Consider the following 18,699-nt stretch of genomic DNA (forward strand, 5'->3'; position numbering starts at 1 on the left):
TTCCCTATGTGAGTCTCAGCAGTTTGTTTGATAGAAGCATAAATGCTACATATGACTCAGTGCACTTGAGGTGACTGCCATTAAGAAGCCCACAATAACCAACAGTTATCACTTGTGATACTGCATTTAACGTCTAGTCTAAGTAGTGTATCTCAGCTATTGTATTATGGTGGGACAGTTGCTGATAAGCGAAGACTTTCAACAACGACTGCGGTTTTAGGACACTTGCATTTCACCCGGCAACAAAGTTATGGTCTTCAGAAAGATCTGAATTTATCCTTTTTTTAAAAAAAAACCCAACTCTTATGGCTCTCATTTAGGCACCTTAAAAAGGAGAATCATTTCAGCCGTGGTGAGCTGCAAAGTCATGAAATACTGTATTATAGGAGTCAGTCCAGCAAAGTTTCAACAAATTATATCAAAAATTCCATATAAGCTGTGCCTATACTAATCTTTTCCTCCCAAATTTCCTACAATTACTACCATCAGGTAGCTCCACCAGTAGTAGCGATGGTGGGAGAGCTAGAGTACACACACAGCTACTAGGGCTGCGCGCATATTTACCACTATGTTGTCTAACCTTTCTCAGAGTAGGCAAAACTGCAGGCAGCACCTTCTCCATGCTAGGACTCCCAATGTTGCTATGCCCAGCAGAGCTGAATTTATGGTATCAGTGGTAGAAAATTTAGGTGCTATGGGAGGAAGGCACATGTAGATAAGAGAATGACATACTGCAATAAGGATTTAACACTTGGCTTGCCAAAATCAAGAGAGCAACCAGAAAAATAGATTAAGTGGTATTTTGTTCTTCAGAAATCAACAGATAAATTCAAAGGAAAGGGGAAAATGCACAGAGGAAGATCAAGTGTCCACTTACGATATAATGCTTGGCTTACATCATCAGGTAATAACAAATAATTTTTGGCTAGAGTCAACAATTACAAAATCAGTAAGTTCCCTCACACACACACAAATCCATTTCCTACCACAGTTTTATCACAAAAATATTAGCTAATATAGATCAAGTTTTTGTTACAAAATTTTGCTTTACTACATAATTGGTATATGCAGTGATTGCTGTGTTTCTTAATACAATTGCTGTTGCTTTATGTAGTATTTACTGGCATGTTAAGAAAAAATGAGCTCCTTCAATTGAGTTCCATTTGCCTAATAGAGAAAAATGTTCATCTTAATTAGGAAAATCTTCATAAAGAAACATAAATGCAGCTATTAATGGGCTACAGGGAATAAATCTAGCATATTCAGAAACAAATGGCGCCTTATCAGTTCATGGTGGAGTAAATACAGAGAGCATAAAACTCCTAAACAGTTGTTACCAGGCCCGTGATTGACCTCAACCAGTGATACGGGTTGAGATGTAAGTGTTTTAGAATAAACAATCCATTTATTTCATTACGCTTTCATGCTTTATAAAAGACGGTTACTCACCTTTGTAACTGTTGTTCTTCGAGATGTGTTGCTCATATCCATTCCAGTTAGGTGTGTGCGCACCGTGTGCATGTTCGTTGGAAGATTTTTACCCTAGCAACAATTGGTGGGTCACCCCCTGGAGTGGCGCCGCTATGGCGTCGGATATATACCCCTGCCGACCCAGCCACCCTTCAGTTCCTTCTTGCCGGCTACTCCGACAGTGGGGAAGGAGGGTGGGTTTGGAATGGATATGAGCAACACATCTTGAAGAACAACAGTTACAAAGGTGAGTAACTGTCTTTTCTTCTTCGAGTGCTTGCTCATATCCATTCCAGTTAGGTGATTCCCAAGCCTTACGTAGGCGGTGGGGTCGGAGTGAAATGTGGCAGAATGTAAAAATGCTGAGCCAGAGGCTGCAGCATCTCTTGACTCTTGAACCAGAGCATAATGCGAAGCAAAGGTATGGACCGAGGACCATGGAGCTGCGCGACAGATCTCGTGGGTAGGTACACGAGTCAGCAAGGCGGCAGATGAAGCCTGAGCCCTGGTAGAATGCATGGTGATGTGGCTTGGGGAAATATGTGCAAAATCATAACAAGTGTGGATGCACGCCATCACTCAAGATGAGATCCTCAGAGGAAACGGGTAGGCCTATCCTTCGGTCTGCTACCGCGACAGAGAGTTGGGGGGTTTTACGAAATGGTTTTGTCCGCTCAATATAAAATGTGAGCGCTCTACGGACGTCCAGGGAGTGCAATTGTTGCTCCCATTGCCTTGAGTGTGGTTAACATGAAAGGCTGAAACCACCTTAGGGAGGAACGCCGGGTGTGGTCGTAACTGCACCTTGTCTTTGTGGAACATAGTGTATGGCGGAACCACCATAAGAGCCCTGAGCTCGGAGACTCGTCTGGCCGATGGAATGGCTACGACGAAAGCTGTCTTCCAAGACAGGTATAGCAGCGAGCAGGTCGCTAACAGCTCGAATGGGGGAGACGTAAGTCTGGTTAAAACCAGGTTGAGGTCCCAGGTTGGGACTGGGCATCGTACTTGAGGGTATAAGCTCTCCAAGCCCTTGAGGATCCTCGAAACCATAGAGTGTGAGAACACGAAACGCCCACCTTAGCCTGGGTGGAAGGTAGAGATGGCTGCCAAGTGTACCCTCAGCGATGATACCGCTCGGCCCTGCTGTTTTAGGCCAGGGGTAGTCCAAAACAGAGGGGATGGATACCTCAGTAGGAGTAAGATCAAGTGTTTCACACCTGTAGGAGAAATGCTTCCACTCGGCCAGGTACGTTGACCAGGTGGAAGGCTTCCTGCTACCCTGGTTTAGCCATGCAGCAGCCACACCGTGAGATGAAGAGACTGCAGGTCCAGGTGGCGAAGCCTGCCATGGTCCTGAGTTATGAGGTCTGGATGGAGTGGCAGGGTAATTGGGTTGGCTATCGACAGGTCGAGCAACGTAGTGTATCCCTGCTGCCTGGATGATCATAATGATGCGTGCTCTGCCCCTGCGGAGTTTCAGCAGGACCCTATGAATCAGCGGGAAAGGTGGGAAGGCATAAAGGAGTTGGCCCTTCCACGGCATCAGGAAAGCGTCCGAGATCAATCCCGGGAAGAAACCTTGGAAGGAGCAGAACATCTGGCATATCCTGTTCTTGCTGTAAGCGAACAGGTCTATGTGGGGAAAAAATCCCCACTTTTGGAAAACAGAATGCATTACATCGGGGCAGATCGACCACTCGTGAGACAGGAAAGACTTGCTACGTCAATGCGCCAAGGTGTTCCGAACGCCTGGGAGAAAGGACACTACCAGATTTATTGAGTGGGCTATGCAAAAGTCCCAGAGATGGATGGCCTTCTGACAAAAGGGGGAGGACCATGTGCCTCCCTGGTTGTTTATGTAACACATGGCCATTGTGTTGGCTGTAAACACTGAGACACCACGGCCTTGCAGCTGCTGCTGGAACCCCTGGCACACTAGGCGGACTGCTCTCAATTTTGGACATTTATGTGGAATGCCAGCTCCAGAGAAGATCAAAGGCCTTAAGCTCGAAGGTGACCAAGGTGAGCACCCCAGCCGAGAGATGACGTGTCCGTCGTCAGGGACATTGGGGGCTGAGGCGGATGGAATGGCATCCCTGCCCACACCAGGGAGGGAGTTAGCCACCATTCTAGGGAGCCTAGGGTGCTCGAGGGAATGGTGACTATCATGACCATTGGGTCTCTGTCCGAGTGGTACACCGGGTTGAGCCAAACTTGGAGAGGACGGAGGCGGAGCCTGGCGTGTTTGGTTATAAACTTGCAGGCAGCCATGGGACCCAGAAGACCAAGACAAGTGCGAGCCAAGGTCATTGGGAAAGTCTGCAGACCTCGGATGATTGTTGCCATCGCCTGAAACCGCAGCTGTGGTAAGCAGGCTCCGGCTAGATTGGAGTCCAGGATAGCTCCTATGAAGTCTAACCTCTGCGTGGGAACCAGAGTGGATTTTTCTATAGTGATCATCAGGCCTAGACGTGTGAATAGGTCCTTGACGATGCCCACATGCTGAGTGATTTGTGTCTCGGAGTCCTCTCGGATAAGCCAATCGTCCAGATATGGAAAAACGCATATCCGACGTCAGCGGAGGTAGGCGGCAACTACAGCCATACACTTGGTCAATACCAGTGGGGCTGTAGAAAGGCCAAACAGCAGGACCGTAAACTGGAAGTACTGATGGTTGGCTAGAAAGCGGAGATATCTCCTGTGCAGAGGGAAGATGGCAATGTGAAAGTACGCGTCCTTCATATCGAGGGTGGCATACCAGTCTCCAGGATCCAAGGACAGGATAATGGTTCCCAGGGATACCACCCGGAACTTCAACCTTATCATAAACTGGTTGGGTCCTCGCAGGTCTAGGATAGGTCTGAGACCTCCGTTCTTGGGGACTTGGGGATTAGGGAACAACGGGAGTAAAACCCCTTGCCCCTTTCATCCATTGGCGTCTGCACCTCTTGTAAGAGGAATTGCTCATGAGAGGGGTCCCTGAAGAGGGTCAGGGTTGGAACAAACTGGAGGTGGTACCCATACTCCACCGTGCATGGGACCCAGCGATCTGAAGTTAACTGGGACCCCGTCAGGAGGAAGTAGGAGTGGGATCCTGGCCTGTAAGTGGTACGCCAACCTCGGGCGCACCCTTGAAAGTTCGTCTTTGGTCCCGGTGGTGGTTGTGAGGGACCTTGATCTTGGCCTTCTTGGGGTCCTGACGGTCATCTGCAACCACCTTGGCCGCGCCACCTGCCAAAGTCCTGTCTCTGGCTAGGCACAGAGTATGGCGGTGTGGCTGGGGACGGAAAGGCCTGCGTTTCGTCACCGGCGTACGCACGCCAAGAAAGTGCATTAGGACCCTGTTGTCCTCCAGGCTTTGCCGCCTGGGGCAGTCTTTGCCGTGAAGAGGCCTTTATCATCAAATGGTAAGCCCTGAATGGTATACTGCAGCTCCGGAGGGAGGTTTGAAACCTGAAGCCATGAGATGCGCCTCATGGCAACACCCGAGGCCAGAGTCCTGGCTGCTGAGTCTGCTGCATCTAACGAGGCCTGGAGGGAAGTTCTGGCCACCTTTTTCCCTTCCTCCAAGAGGGCAGCTAACTCTTGGCGGGAGTCTTGAGGGAGAAGCTCCATAAACTTACCCACTGCCATCCAGGTGTTATAATTATAGTGGCTAAGCAAGGCTTGTTGATTTGCCACCCAGAGCTGTAAGGCCCCTGCAGAGCATACCCTGCGGCCGAGTAGGTTCATTCGCCTAGCCTCCTTCGATTTCAGGGCTGGCGCCTGCTGGCCATGCCGTTCCCTCTCCTTAATGGACTGAACGACTAGTGAGCAGGGAGGAGGACGGAGATACAAGTAGTCGTACCCTTTAGAGGGCACCATATATTTACGCTCGACTCCCCTGGCCGCAGGAGGGGTAGAGGCTGGGGACTGCCATATAGTATTGGCATTCGCCTGGATGGTCCGAATAAACGGGTAGGGCCCCTCTAGCAGGGCATCCGGCGATAGAATGTCCACTACCAGGTCCTCTACCTCTGGGACCTCCTCCACCTGGAGGTCCATATTGAGTGCTACCCTCCTTAGGAGGTCCTGATGGGCTCTCAGGTTGTTGGTGGGCACATCAGAATCGCAGCCCTGAGCATAAGAGCTGTCCATGTGGGATGACACTGATGCGTGTCTGGATGGCCATGGAGGTGCTGAAAAGCCATGGGCAGAGTCTCTGTCTCTATCGGACCTTGCCCAACTCGGCACGGGAGGCGTACCAGTACCTGGAATGAGATTCGGACCTGCAGCCAGAGCGGTGCTGGGAGGTCGACCGAGATCCAAGGCTTGAGGTCGGGAGCGGCTACGGGAGTCACGGTGCCTGTAGTGGTGCCGGGAGCTGGAACGGTGCCGAGAGTAGTGGGTTGGTGAACGGGATACCCACCGGTGCGGCGAGTGCGACCGGTACCGAGGAGGAGAACAGCACCGGGACTGCAAGTGGCGTCGGGAGCGAGAGTGCCGACAAGACCTGGAGCGTCTGCGGGACCGTGATCATGAACGGTGCTGCTCCGCTGTGCCGACAGAGGATGGTCTTATCAAGGGAGGCTTGCTGAGAGACTGTATTACCCGCACCGGTGGTGCCGGGGGTTCAGGCAGCATCGACTCTCATGGCAATGAGATCCCTCGCCGTTGGGAATGTCTCCGGCATAGAGGGAACATTAAGCTGAACCACAGCGCTTACCGGGAAGCTGTCAGGCCCAGATTCGACAGCCCTCATGGGACCGGGATTGACGGTGCCGACGTCGTTGGTGCCTCGGCAGGTGTCGGTGCCGGGCGATCCGACTTAGACAGCCTCTCTGGCTGCGGTGCAGTTGGCACAGAAGCAGCAGGAGCAGGGAGCTCAACCACGGCACGCGCCGGGGAGCTGTCAGGCACTGGATTCGATGGCCCTCGTGGGATCGGTGATCCGACTTAGACAAGCTCTCAGGCTGCGGTGCAGTTGGCATGGAAGCAGCAAGAGCAGTAAGCTCAACCACGGCGCGTGCTGGGGAGCTGTCGGGCACTGGATTCGGCGGCCCCGTGGGACCGGAATCAATGGTGCCGACGTCATCGGTGCCTCTGCAGGTGTCAGTCCCGGGCGATCTGACTTAGACGAGTTCTCTGGATGCAGTGCAGTTGGCATGGAAGCAGCAGGGAGCTCAACCACGGCACGTGCCGGGGAGCTGTCAGGCACTGGATTTGACGGCCCCGGGGGACCGGAATCGACGGTGCTGATGTCATCGGTGCCTCTGCAGGTGTCGGTGCCAGGCAATCCGACTTAGACAAGCTCTCTGGCTACAGTGCAGTTGGCATGGAAGCAGGAGTCGTCTTAGGTTTTCTCGACCTCGGAGAGAGGAAGCGGTGCTGAGTCGAAGTCGGTGTCGGCGACGGCCGGTGCCGAGAGGCCTTGGCGGTACCGGTGCAGTCCGGTGCCGAGGAGGCGCTTCTGCCTGCTGAGTGACCAGCGCTCGGTGCCAAAGGCAGAGGGGTAAGTGAAAGTCCCACTCCTTTTTGTTCTTGGCTTCAAAGCCTTGCAAATGGGGCACTTAGCTGTCAAGTGCGATTCACTGAGGCGCTTCAAACAGGAGTCGTGCGGATCTCCTGTCGGCATCGGCTTGTGGCAGGCCGAGCCCGGTTTGAAACCCGGTGAGCCAGGCATGGGCTCCGGCACCGGGTGCGGGGAAGGGGCTACTCCCCGAACCCCGCTAACTATTACTAAACTAACTATGCTAGTAAAGAAAAAACGTATAACTATATAAATATATATATAAATATAAAAGGATTATAACTACATACACGATAACGAACGAGAACTACGAGTAGCTAGGGAAGTGGAGGTCAGCTAAGCCGCGCTCCACTGTTCCAACAACCGACACGGGTGGTAAGAAGGAACTGAAGGGTGGCTGGGTCAGCAGGGGTATATATCCGGCACCATAGCAGCGCCACTCCAGGGGGCGCACAGCCGACCCACCAAGTGTTGCTAGGGTAAAAATCTTCCGATGAAAGTGCACGTGGCGCGCACACACCTAACTGGAATGGATATGAGCAAGCACTCGAAGAAGAACCTTGCTTTTTTCAGGAAATAACTGACAATGAAACTGTTAGTCACTGTATGAATTAAGAGGGACAAAGACATTAATCTTTTTTTGAAGAAATTCCTTTATAAAACAAAAGGATGGAGGTGCCAATGAGTGGTTCAGGACAGGCCCAGAGACATGTACCTGGAACACTGGCACTGTAGTAAGGTACATGGTTAGAGGCTTGGTTCTATGTTCACTGAAGTCAATGGCAAAGTTCCCAATGGCTATAATGATACAGGCTCAGGGCCTAGGTCTGGAGGATATGAATATACTTGAACAAAAGCCACAAAAACTCCCTCTCCCCCCAAAAAAAAATGTTTACTCAAACATTTATATATTTTCTATTTAGCTATGAACTGTAGGCATCTTCCATTATCTAATAATATGTCTACCTGGTTCTGTAAAAAAATAACACTCTCTTAAAACAATCTCCTTATATTCAAAACAGAAGAAGGAGGTAGCATAGTTTTTCACCTTCCTTACAGTTTTTGTTATGAAGAGATCCACATAGAACACAAAAATAACTTCTTTAATCCATCTAGAATATTACTTCATACACATAAGTCATGAGTTATTGTTTGTATTCCCTGAGTCACAGATTCCAGCTCTTAGAACCAGGCTTCCAGTACCAATATTCACAACTTCACATAGAAGAATGGCTTTCTGAATATTCTGTAACTCTGACCTAACATTTGTTATTTCCACAAGTATTCCTGCTAGTAAATTAGTATATCTGTGGAAAGCAAATACAGTAACTCTTCACTTAACGTTGTAGTTATGTTCCTGAAAAATATGACTTTAAGCGAAACGATGTTAAGCAAATCCAATTTCCCCATAAGAGTTAACATAAATAGGTGGGGTTAGGTTCCAGAGAAATTCTTTTCACCAGATAAAAGACTATATATATATATATATATACAGAGAGAGAGAGAGAGAGAGAGAGAGAGTCTTATATATATATATATATACACACAAAAAGTTTTAAACAAACAATTTAATACTGCACACAGTGATGATGATTGTGGAGCTTGCTTGAGGTGGTGAAGTCAGAGGGTGGAAGAGGGTGGGATACTTCCCAGGGAATGTTTTATTGCTAAATGATGAACTAGCTTTTGGCTAAGCTCTCAAGGGTTAACTCATTGTTGTTAATGTAGCCGCACACTCTACAAGGCAGCACAAATTCAGGGAGGGGAGACAGCATGGCAGATAGAGACACACACCGTGTGTGTGAGAGAGAGCCCCTTTTAAGTAGGCTGAGCCCACTCTAAGTACACTGCCTTGTTAATTAATCAGCAAGTTGAGACAGCAGCTGCTCCCAGGAAGCTCCCTCAGTCCTGAGCACTGTCATGTCATCCCACCCCCCATGGATATGGGGTAAGTGAGATGTAGGAGCAGAGGGGAGGGGGACACCCTGAAATTAGACTGCCTCTCCTCCCCCGCCCCCACCCCGCACAACAAGTAGGAGGATCCTGGAAGCAGTTCCAAGGCAGAGGGCAGGAGCAGCACATGGCAGTAGGGGGAGGAACAGCTGAACTGCTGGCAATTTGATAGCCTGCTGGGCAGATGCCGCACAGAGAACTTAGGGGAGCGGGGAGCTGACAGGGGGGCTGCCAGCTCCAAGCCTGGTTCCAAGCCCCCACCAGCTAGCTGCAATGGGCTGCTCTTCCTGGAAGCAGAGGACAAAGCAGGCAGCTGCCAAACAATGTTATAAGGAAGCATTGCACAACTTTAAATGAGCATGTCCTCTAACTCATCTATTGAAACAACATTAACCAGGATGACTTTAAGTGAAGAGTTACTGTACAAAAGGGGCACAAACATGCTCCAAGCAATTCAGTATTAGATTCAAGCCAACATCCATGGAAATTTTTTACAGCACTATTTGCCCACTACTAGCTTAATTACTTTGGTGAGACTGTCATATGAAATAAACAATATAAGTCGCAGCAACATGATGTACTTTTATTGCTTAATTACAGTGATATCCTCACTAGTCTAAGGCTTCGTATAGATTAATCAGACACATGGAGAACCACATATTAGTTGAGGTGAGCTGTGATGACTGCAGTTATCTAACAGTGTCAATATGAACTAGGGTGACCAGACGTCCCGATTTTATTGGGACTGTCCCAATATTTACTTGTTTGTCCCATGTCCCGACCAGTGACACGAATTGTCCCAATATTTTGTACTGTGGCGCACAGGTGGAGGGGGCTCGTGCCCCCAACTCAGCCCCGGCCCGACTCTGCCCCCTCCCTGCCCCATTGGATCCCTCCCCAAATCCCCACCCTGGCCCCGCCTCTTCTCCAAGCATGCTGCATTCCTCCTCCTCCCCCCTCCCTCCCAGGCTTGCATGATTCAGTTGTATGGCGGCACAAGCGTTGGGAGGGAGGGGGGAGAAGCAGGACACAGCAGCCCGCTAAGGGAAGGCAGAGGTGAGCTGATGCAGTGGGGAGCTGCCGGTGGGTGCTCAGCCCCCACCAATTTTTCCTACGCTACTGGGGCTCTTTTTTTTCCCTGCCGCTAACCACCCCCTTCCCCCCATGTCCCGACATTTCACATCTCTCATCTGGTCACCCTAATCTGAACAGTAAATGCATATCATTTGTGAGAGCTAAATGACAGCGTTATAATAAACGGCTCGTATATTGCCAAGGTAATAAATAATTAACGAGTAACTGCACAAAATAGCAGGTTGAACACCCCACCCAAATTCTGAATCTTGACTCAGAAGTAAGTGAGCAGAATGATCCATCTCTCTGCCTCAAATGATAAAACAGCCTAATATACAGCACCATCTGGCACAAACACAGAGGAGGCTGAGAACTTCCGGAAGTGAAGCACAAAAGCCATTTAGTTGCTTTAGGAGTTGTCCAAGATATTAAAAAAAAAAAAAAACCAACCAAAAAAACCCCGCAATCAACCAAGCAAACAAAAAAACACCTTTCAAACTAAGGAACAGATGGGTGTTTTTTGGGGGGTGGGAGTTGTTTTATTTGTACTCTCTGGTTGAAAACATGGACCACTGAATCTTTTTTAGGGACACTTGCATAGCTAAGCATGCTAATAAAGTGTCATTGAACTGAATTGTTTGGGTATGGGTCTAATAGAGAGTTCAGATGGTGTGTATGGGAAGTCAATCACATACGAAACAGGCCAGGTTTTAGAGTCCTCTAATTTTGTGTCTTTTAATGAAATTTCAGGCCACTGGAATGCATTTTCTATCTGAGATCATGGAGCTTTTTATGTTGTTACATATATAAGCCATGAATAAAACCACCAGGTTAAGCTGTGCTTAGTTTAGGTTTCTCTTTTAAAAAATTTCATACCAGTAGTAACCAGTATCACCACTGGCGTGCATCATTGATTGTGCAGCAGCTCCATTTGATGGTCCCATGGCTTTATGTATAATTGAACGGGAACGCTATAGCAGCATTGCTGGCCCCAGTAACAGATTGCGGAACTCTTCTTGCTGAAGGCACTATACAATATGCACCACACTGAGTTGTTAATCTGAGCTGTTTGCAGTATAGATAGAAATGGAGTTCACATTAGACTGGGTTAGGTGGTGTCAGCAAACTCAGGATTCATTATATTATTGCTTTCTGAAAGTGACTTTTAATGCAGACTGTTTTCTAAATGATCCTTAAAAGACACTCCCTTCCTCTTCATCACCTTCACCTAGGGCAATAACATCTGGTAACACTGATCTATTGCTGCTAGTTTTCATTAATTGTACCCATCCCTGAGGGTGGTGCAGCTTTGGTGGCAGCTAATTAAAACCTATCTAAAGCTGCCCAGTGCACTTTATCAGACCAGAATTGGCTCTATTGCTTTAATGGAGACTACAGTTTTCTCTATTATTACCAATTAAGTGAAGTTTATAAGGTTCCCCCTTACATTTCTAAAGTACAGGGAAAGTTATAACTGTTTTTATAACTACCGACCTGGATTCAAATAAATATAATGATATAAAATTTAGTTATTAGCTGGCATTTCTTCAAATGTGCTCCAAATTCTCCTTTCATCTGACTCTATGTACATCATATAGGAAAGTGCAGTAAAGTATTGAGAGAAACTGTTGGATTTACAGCACTACAGAGGGCAGTGCCACTAAAATGCATTAATGCAAAACTGTGAATGTCTGACAATGTCTATTATTTATGCACAACAATTATTCAAAGAGAATGAGCTCTCACATCACACTGAATGACCAAGCCTCTGCCCCAATTCACAATAGTGTGTGTCAAGACCAATCCCCAGATCCAGGAAGCCTGTTTTACGAAGATATTATGCTCCCCCTGTAGAACAAAAATCACTTCATTTTGAAATTAGGAAGGTTGTTTTCTATTAATCCATAATGGGATCTGGGACTGTTTCTTCCATTGACCAATAATGACTGAATTGTAAACTGACAAATTATGGGCTTGATCCCATGCCTATTGAAATCAATGGCAAAGCCCCCATTGACTTCTGTGCTGCAGGAGCAGCGTCTATTTGCCCATAGGTGGATATACCATAGGCCTGTTTGCTACTTTTCATAGCTCTGAAAATAGAATATGAGCACCATTATGATGAGAATATTTAAAGTCCCATTAATTTCCTAAAGAGACTTTACATCAACACGTAGAAACAGAAAGCTCATTAAAAGCTTGACAAACTAGAAATCTGTTGTAATCTTACTATGCCCTCGGGATGTACACCATATGCAAGGGCAGTATTTTAGGATTAAACCCAAAATAAATCCAGTTACAACTCACTGTATGTTTTTGAAGTTGAGCAGAACTTGGTTTCCCTCCAATTTTCTTGTTTGGAACATGGTAAAAACAGAGCACTGTTCAAACTAATGTCGGAAGCAAGCACTGATGTTTCTCCTAGGAACTGAAGGAATATTTGGCTGAGGTACCAGAAAGAGTCTGTATCAACATCATAATAGTCTGGCATGATACATGAAGCCATTTTTTCTCATCCAGGGAGCTCTGTTGCTCTTCGCTGCTTCAATAAGCAGGATAGTTCCCAAGCAGACTTCATTATCATACCCAGACCCCTGAATGAAGCAGCACAATAACACATGTATTGAGGATTTAATTGATGATGCATGTCAGTAGTTCCCAAATGCGGGCCACAGACCACCAGTGGTTTGTGGAGTGCTGTCTTGGGGTACAAGGAGTCCCAGCTGGTGACATGATGCTTGCTTTCCTTGTGTTCCCCCAGGCAAATCACATTAAATGAAGCTAATGATACATTTAATAGTTTTACTTGGAAAAGTAATAACAGGAAACAATTGCTGTGGTGACACAGGGATGTTATTTGATTGCTAATGTGTGTGTGGTTGGGGGGTGGGGGAGAGTGCAGGGTGAAGGAGTAAAGAAGCCTTTCTCCCAGCCCACCCTTCCATGGATGGGATGGGGATAGATCCTGCTAGATCCTCCAGCCCCAATCTTACCTCAGCCCTCTCTAGCCCCAGCCCCACATGCTGCTGTACAGATGGCCTCTGTAGAGCTCACTCTGTACTGTACAGGAGGAATACCCTGACCTTCCATCATGCATATAGCACCCTCTTGGAGCAGCATAACCACACACCTGGTTCTCCACAAGCCAGGGGTATATCACTTTGGTATAGTTTTACTAGAAACACCAGCCATTTAGTGACATGCCTGATCATCTATTTTAACTGGAACAGAATTATTTGGATTTGAGGTAAAGCTACAGAGAATCTTGTCGAGAGAGGTAAATATAATACCCCTTCCCTCCTTTGTCCTGAGGTTGTACGTGTAGGAATGATGTTGTGTAGGTCTCCCCTCTTTGAATAATATGTCAATTTAATCAATATTAAATTGAGCTGAAAACAACACACAGCTCTGAAAAGGCTTTAGGAAGGTATCCAATATTTTTTGGGATCCAGGCCAACAAAAATTGAAAGAACAGAAGGTAGCATAGGTGGGATAAATGGGGCCTGTCTGCTGCCTCATCAAGCACTCGTAACAGTCAAAAACATATAAGAATCCATTAAAAACATATCTAGGGGCTCACTGAATAGCTGGCATGCAAGATAGCCTTTTCTTACCTATCTTTTGTCATTAACATCAGAGTAACTTTTCACAGGCAGGACTTACCGATCTTTTCCGGTCTCCTCCTTAAATACCCCATCACAGTAATTCATGCGCTTTTCTGTTGTAACATAGATTTTGGCACCAGGGTAGCTGTCAACAGCTTTCTTCAGCATGTTGTACACAATGCCATTGCCATCTTTCCTCATGTTTCGAAAAGGCCCCCAGATGACATATATTGTGCTATTGGTTTCCTTGAAAAAGTACTCGGGATTCTTAAGCAATAGGGGGACACTGGTGTGTGAGACCACTCGTATGGTCGTCTTCTTCCCAACATCCACCTCATAACCCTTGGTAGGAGCATTGTTCATTCTCCATATACAGGAAGACTGGTCAATTTCAGTTCCCACTTTCTGACCAGCCATTTGACCCGAGTTCGAAACAATGGCACAGATGTCACAGTTTAGCTGGAGAGGCTGAAAGAGAGAAAACAAAACAGATGACAGTTCTTACACATTGAGATTGAAAATTTAGTTAAAAGAAGCAAATAGTCAACAAACTGGGAGTAAGATTCTCTCAAAGCACATCAATCCTGTGTAGAGGAGTGGGCAGTAAAGCCCTGAGCTACTAAACCCTGAGTGAGATCCTTTTCTACTAAACGAATCAGCTCACACTAATCTTCTGCTTCTGTTTTCCTCATTTCAAAGACAACTGGAAAGTAATCATTTTCCTTCCACTATATATTTTTCCTTTCAATTAAAAGAATTTGAAATAAGAAACATGTAAATAATAGTTAGATGGATGTTTTGTTCCCTTGTAAGAGATTGTTGTCAGTAGCAGATTTAAAAACAAAAAAAAGAATGAAGGAAATGTAGCTATGCATGGATTGCATATTTCACCTATAGGTCTGGACGAATGGATATTTAATCTGGGATAAAAGTCAGCTCTGAAGTGGTTCTCCATCAGGCATTCTACTGTGGCTTGAGCCTATGAACATATGGGAAAACGTGCCTGTACCATTATAAAACAGCTCCGCATGTCTGAAGCACATGATTATATGTATACAGGTTCTCTTCAGAGGACACTTACGTCCCATGGAAAAGAATGAGACACAAATGGACTGGGGACCTGCGAGCTAGAGGGTTGATCTATGCCTATTGAAGTCAATGGCAAAATTTCCATTGAATTCAATAGTGCAGGTTCAGATCCTAAACCAAGAACACCTGAGTCCTTCTAATCTGGCCCTGACAGACTCTCTTTGTGGACCTGAGCACATTCTCTGACTCTGCTTCTCTGCACGAAATGGGAATAGCAGTAGGTTTCTACCTCATAGGTGTATTGAGGGAATTAGCCTGTTTCACATACTGTTTGCCTGACTCATGTAAGACAACCCCCCGATGCCCAAGAAGAGTAGAATTGAGCCCTAAATATTTATAAACAGCTAGAAGATGAAAAGCACTATACGTAATTCAAGTGTGCTACATGTGAATTTAGAATTCTAAATCCAACTGAAAGCAGACCAGTCCTAGAAGAATCGGCCAGGTCTACATGTGCTCAGTGGACCTGGGCTGATGTTGGTCCCTTATCCATCCCATAGCCCAGGTAATGGATCCTCTCCAACTTTACCTTTGATCAGTGACCTGATCTCTTCTTTTCCTCTCTTCCTTCTTACACCAGTGAGTGTTGAGCCATCAGCCTTATGGTGTGCTACCTGCCCCTCTGAAGGATGGCTAGCAGCAGAGTGGGAACCCTTCACTGCAGTGATGTGAATCCATGTCCCAGCCACATTTGACAATTGCAGACTTGGAAAGAAACCAACTAAGACAGGGGTTCTCAGGCTTTTGTACTGGTGACCCCTTTCACACAGCAAGCCTCTGAGTGCGACTCCCCTTTATACATTAAAAACACTTTTTTATATATTTAACACCATTATAAATGCTGGAGACAAAGCGGGGTTTGGGGTGGAGGCTGACAGCTCACCCTCCCCATGTAATAACCTTACGACTCCCTGAAGGTCCCGACCCCCAGTTTGAGAACCCCTGAACTTAGAAATCACAATCTGTTCTGTGACAACAAACTGTAATGCCATAGCTGTGAAAACTGTGAGGTCAGAAGCTGACAAACAGGTTAGGAGAGGGCCAAATTATAACAACAGTGCCTCCTATTTGTAACAAATACGTAACTGAACAAAGTTTCTACCTACCGGGCCCCTGAAGGAATGTTAAGCACAGATGTAAAGGCTTGTGCTGGACTGACTGGTGCGCTCTAGCTGTTTTTTAAAATGTCTTTTCCTCATTTCACCAGGAGTGAAGGATGCTTGACCGCACACAAAAGTATCAACAATATTTTCTTTAGAGAATGCTGTATGTTTGGTAGGCTTTGGGAGCTGTCCTGAATAGCTCTCTGGCAGCATGAATGAAATCCCAGGAGATGCAGCTGAACACAACCACCTTTCTGTTTATCACTTAGTTACAGAAATCGTCCCTAAAATACTGAGAGTACATGGATGGATGAACTAAAGAAATCTATAAGCATAACCCACATACCAGCTGAAATGACTGTTGCAGTCTCAGTAGGTTAATTTATATTTTTAGATGAAAGTTCAAACTAACAACTTACAACTGACAAATGCGGAATTGCTGGACAGGAAAAGATCACTTGGTTCAAGAATCTAGCCATGTTTAAAGCTGTCTCAGCCTCATGCTACTGCTTTCTCGCTGTGTCCTTCCTTCTTCATTAAAATGTATAGTTCTCTCAAACTCATTTAAATTGTTTGATTTGATGGTCTCACTTGGAAATTTATTCCATGTTTTCTATTCACTGAGTAAAACTGTTCTGCCTCAATAAATGCCATACACTTACACTTGCAATGGTGTCCCTCAGTTTTCTAACCTTCTTGTTGTGATTCATTTATCTTCTTCCATTTTATCAAATCCTTTCATAATTCTGAATGCTTATATATTAGGTTACCCTGCAATCTGCTCTCTTTCAACAGGAAGAGGCTTAGTCTCTTTAGCCTTTCTCAGAATGAATATTTTTAAAAGATGGAATTGCCTTAGCTGTTCTAATTTGCACCTCTTCTAAAAGCAATCAGCTCCACAGAAAGCCAGTGAAGACTTAACTCAGCACTCCATGTGGACCTGATCCAAAGTTAATCAATGGGCATCTTTCCATCAACTTCAACAGCTTTGAACCAGACCCTCTGTTGTCTAACTACAGAATATGCATCAGTTTTCACTTACTGTATATTTTAGCCCTCAGTGGAGGTATCCCAGTAGCCTGTTGTCCTGATTTATAATTGCCACCTTTTAGAATGATAGTTTCAACAATTCTTGTACAGTTGCTCTATAACTCTTTTTCCCGTTCAATATTCTATATTACCATTCCGGTGTATTACTAACCCTTCAAGTGCTATATGAGACTGATCCTCTTTCCATTATACTCAATGGCTAACTCCAGGGTGTCATATGCACAAAGAGAAGAAAGAAACAGGGACAGGATTTCTAGTAACAGGTGCATAAATATGGGGTGAGGAGGGTGGAGGGACATGGAGACGAGACAATTACAAAAACCTACCCCATTGATGACCTTTCTGCACTCAGCAGTGCTAAGGTATAGGCGTCTACGTCCCAAAAATACTTTAACTAAATAATACATACAGTATGGGTGCAGGCTTCCCCACGCTGTCCTGCCAATGTGCCTCAGCCCTGACATGGGATGACCATCTCTAAAGGTGAAGAGCGCATTTTGGTCTCCATGCAGTTCAATTCTTGGCTTCTATGCTAAGGTTGTGGACAAACTAGTGTTTAATAATGATAGGACTTAAAACTCAAAGGTATACTCCGGCAACTTTCACAAACCCTAAATACATTTACATAATATCTAGATATTATGTTACTTAAAGAAAACAAATGACCACAGACAACCATTCACCTTTTCTTCTCTCCCTCTCTCTTTAGATACTTCTATAGCCCCTAAACTCTGTTGTCTCTCTGAGCTATTATCTTCAATAATTTGCTTTGCTTCTGTAAAAATGATTCATTGTGCTGTTGCCCAGAACTATATAAAACTCCTCAGCAATGTTAGCTGGGCATGATTCTGATAAATTGTCCCATCTTTTTTGAATGATACATTGTAACAGTTGTGAAGCACTTAAATTTTAATAAGTAAGGAAAATGAAATGTTTGACCTTTCAATTTTCTGTGCAAGATTACAGACAATAGAAAAGATACTTAAAACTTGCAAAACAGTGTTGTTTTTCTAGCAAAGAGAAATGTCTGTGTAATAAAGGTCACTTATCAGCCAGTTCCAGTTATTCAATCTTTGTACTTAGTACTGAAGTGGCTCCACAGAATCAAAGGTCACGTCATTAAATAATGAAACAAGGAGAATTAGAAAAAAGGTCATGAGTAATCTTAACTACAGATGCAGCCAAATTTACTCATGGGTGGGATCAAATGTAGCCCTGGAGGTAAGCAGATGTAGTTCCCACTGGCATGAAGCTGAATTTGGCCCAAGAGATGCAAAAACATCCCTGACTCTGAGTGTACCACAGTGCACCACACTACCTCTCTTCTGTGCCTTACTCTGTCAACCCCCCCGATTCAATTACTAATGATGGTAAGGAAATGCAGATTTATTTTTTTTCCATTGTTATTTTAATAATGAGAAAGTAATTTTGTAATTTGGAGACAATACACATGTAAAATATAAAGGGACAATTATTAGCAATTCACCACATATTAATTTACTCTCCTAATGCTGAAACAAATGAGATCTTTTCCTGTAATCATCCAATTTGAGTGAATTCTAACAAAGCCGGCTGAACAAAGCTCCAGAGAACATTCCTCATTTCAGTGCGATTTATTCCTCTACGGTTCATGGATGTCTTTAGAGCTTTAGTTTTAGAGGATACAACATGTATAATGATGCCAATAGGGAATAGATTTTGCCTTTATTCATCTTGATGTTCTTTTGAGGTCTTTCAAATGAAAGGTACAAAAGAGGCATTAACCGTCTGGCATTGTTTTTATTGCTTTTCTTTGCTTTACAAGCAAAAAATGTATTTTAATTTTTCCCATATTTCAGTAATG

General features: G+C 45.4%; 1 protein-coding gene across 4 annotated transcripts in view; it reads right to left on the reverse strand.

The window, feature by feature from the left end:
- Positions 1–18,699, reverse strand: part of ST6GALNAC3 (ST6 N-acetylgalactosaminide alpha-2,6-sialyltransferase 3) — a 331,821-nt gene that overhangs the window by 100,889 nt on the left and 212,233 nt on the right. For all 4 annotated transcript variants that reach the window (XM_050961902.1, XM_050961903.1, XM_050961901.1 and 1 more), the window contains exon 3: positions 13,673–14,082. In XM_050961902.1, coding sequence (XP_050817859.1) covers positions 13,673–14,082 — 410 coding nt within the window. The remainder of the gene's footprint in view (positions 1–13,672; positions 14,083–18,699) is intronic.

The sequence above is a fragment of the Gopherus flavomarginatus genome, chromosome 7 (assembly GCF_025201925.1).
Source record: "Gopherus flavomarginatus isolate rGopFla2 chromosome 7, rGopFla2.mat.asm, whole genome shotgun sequence".
NCBI classification, from domain to species: domain Eukaryota; kingdom Metazoa; phylum Chordata; order Testudines; family Testudinidae; genus Gopherus; species Gopherus flavomarginatus.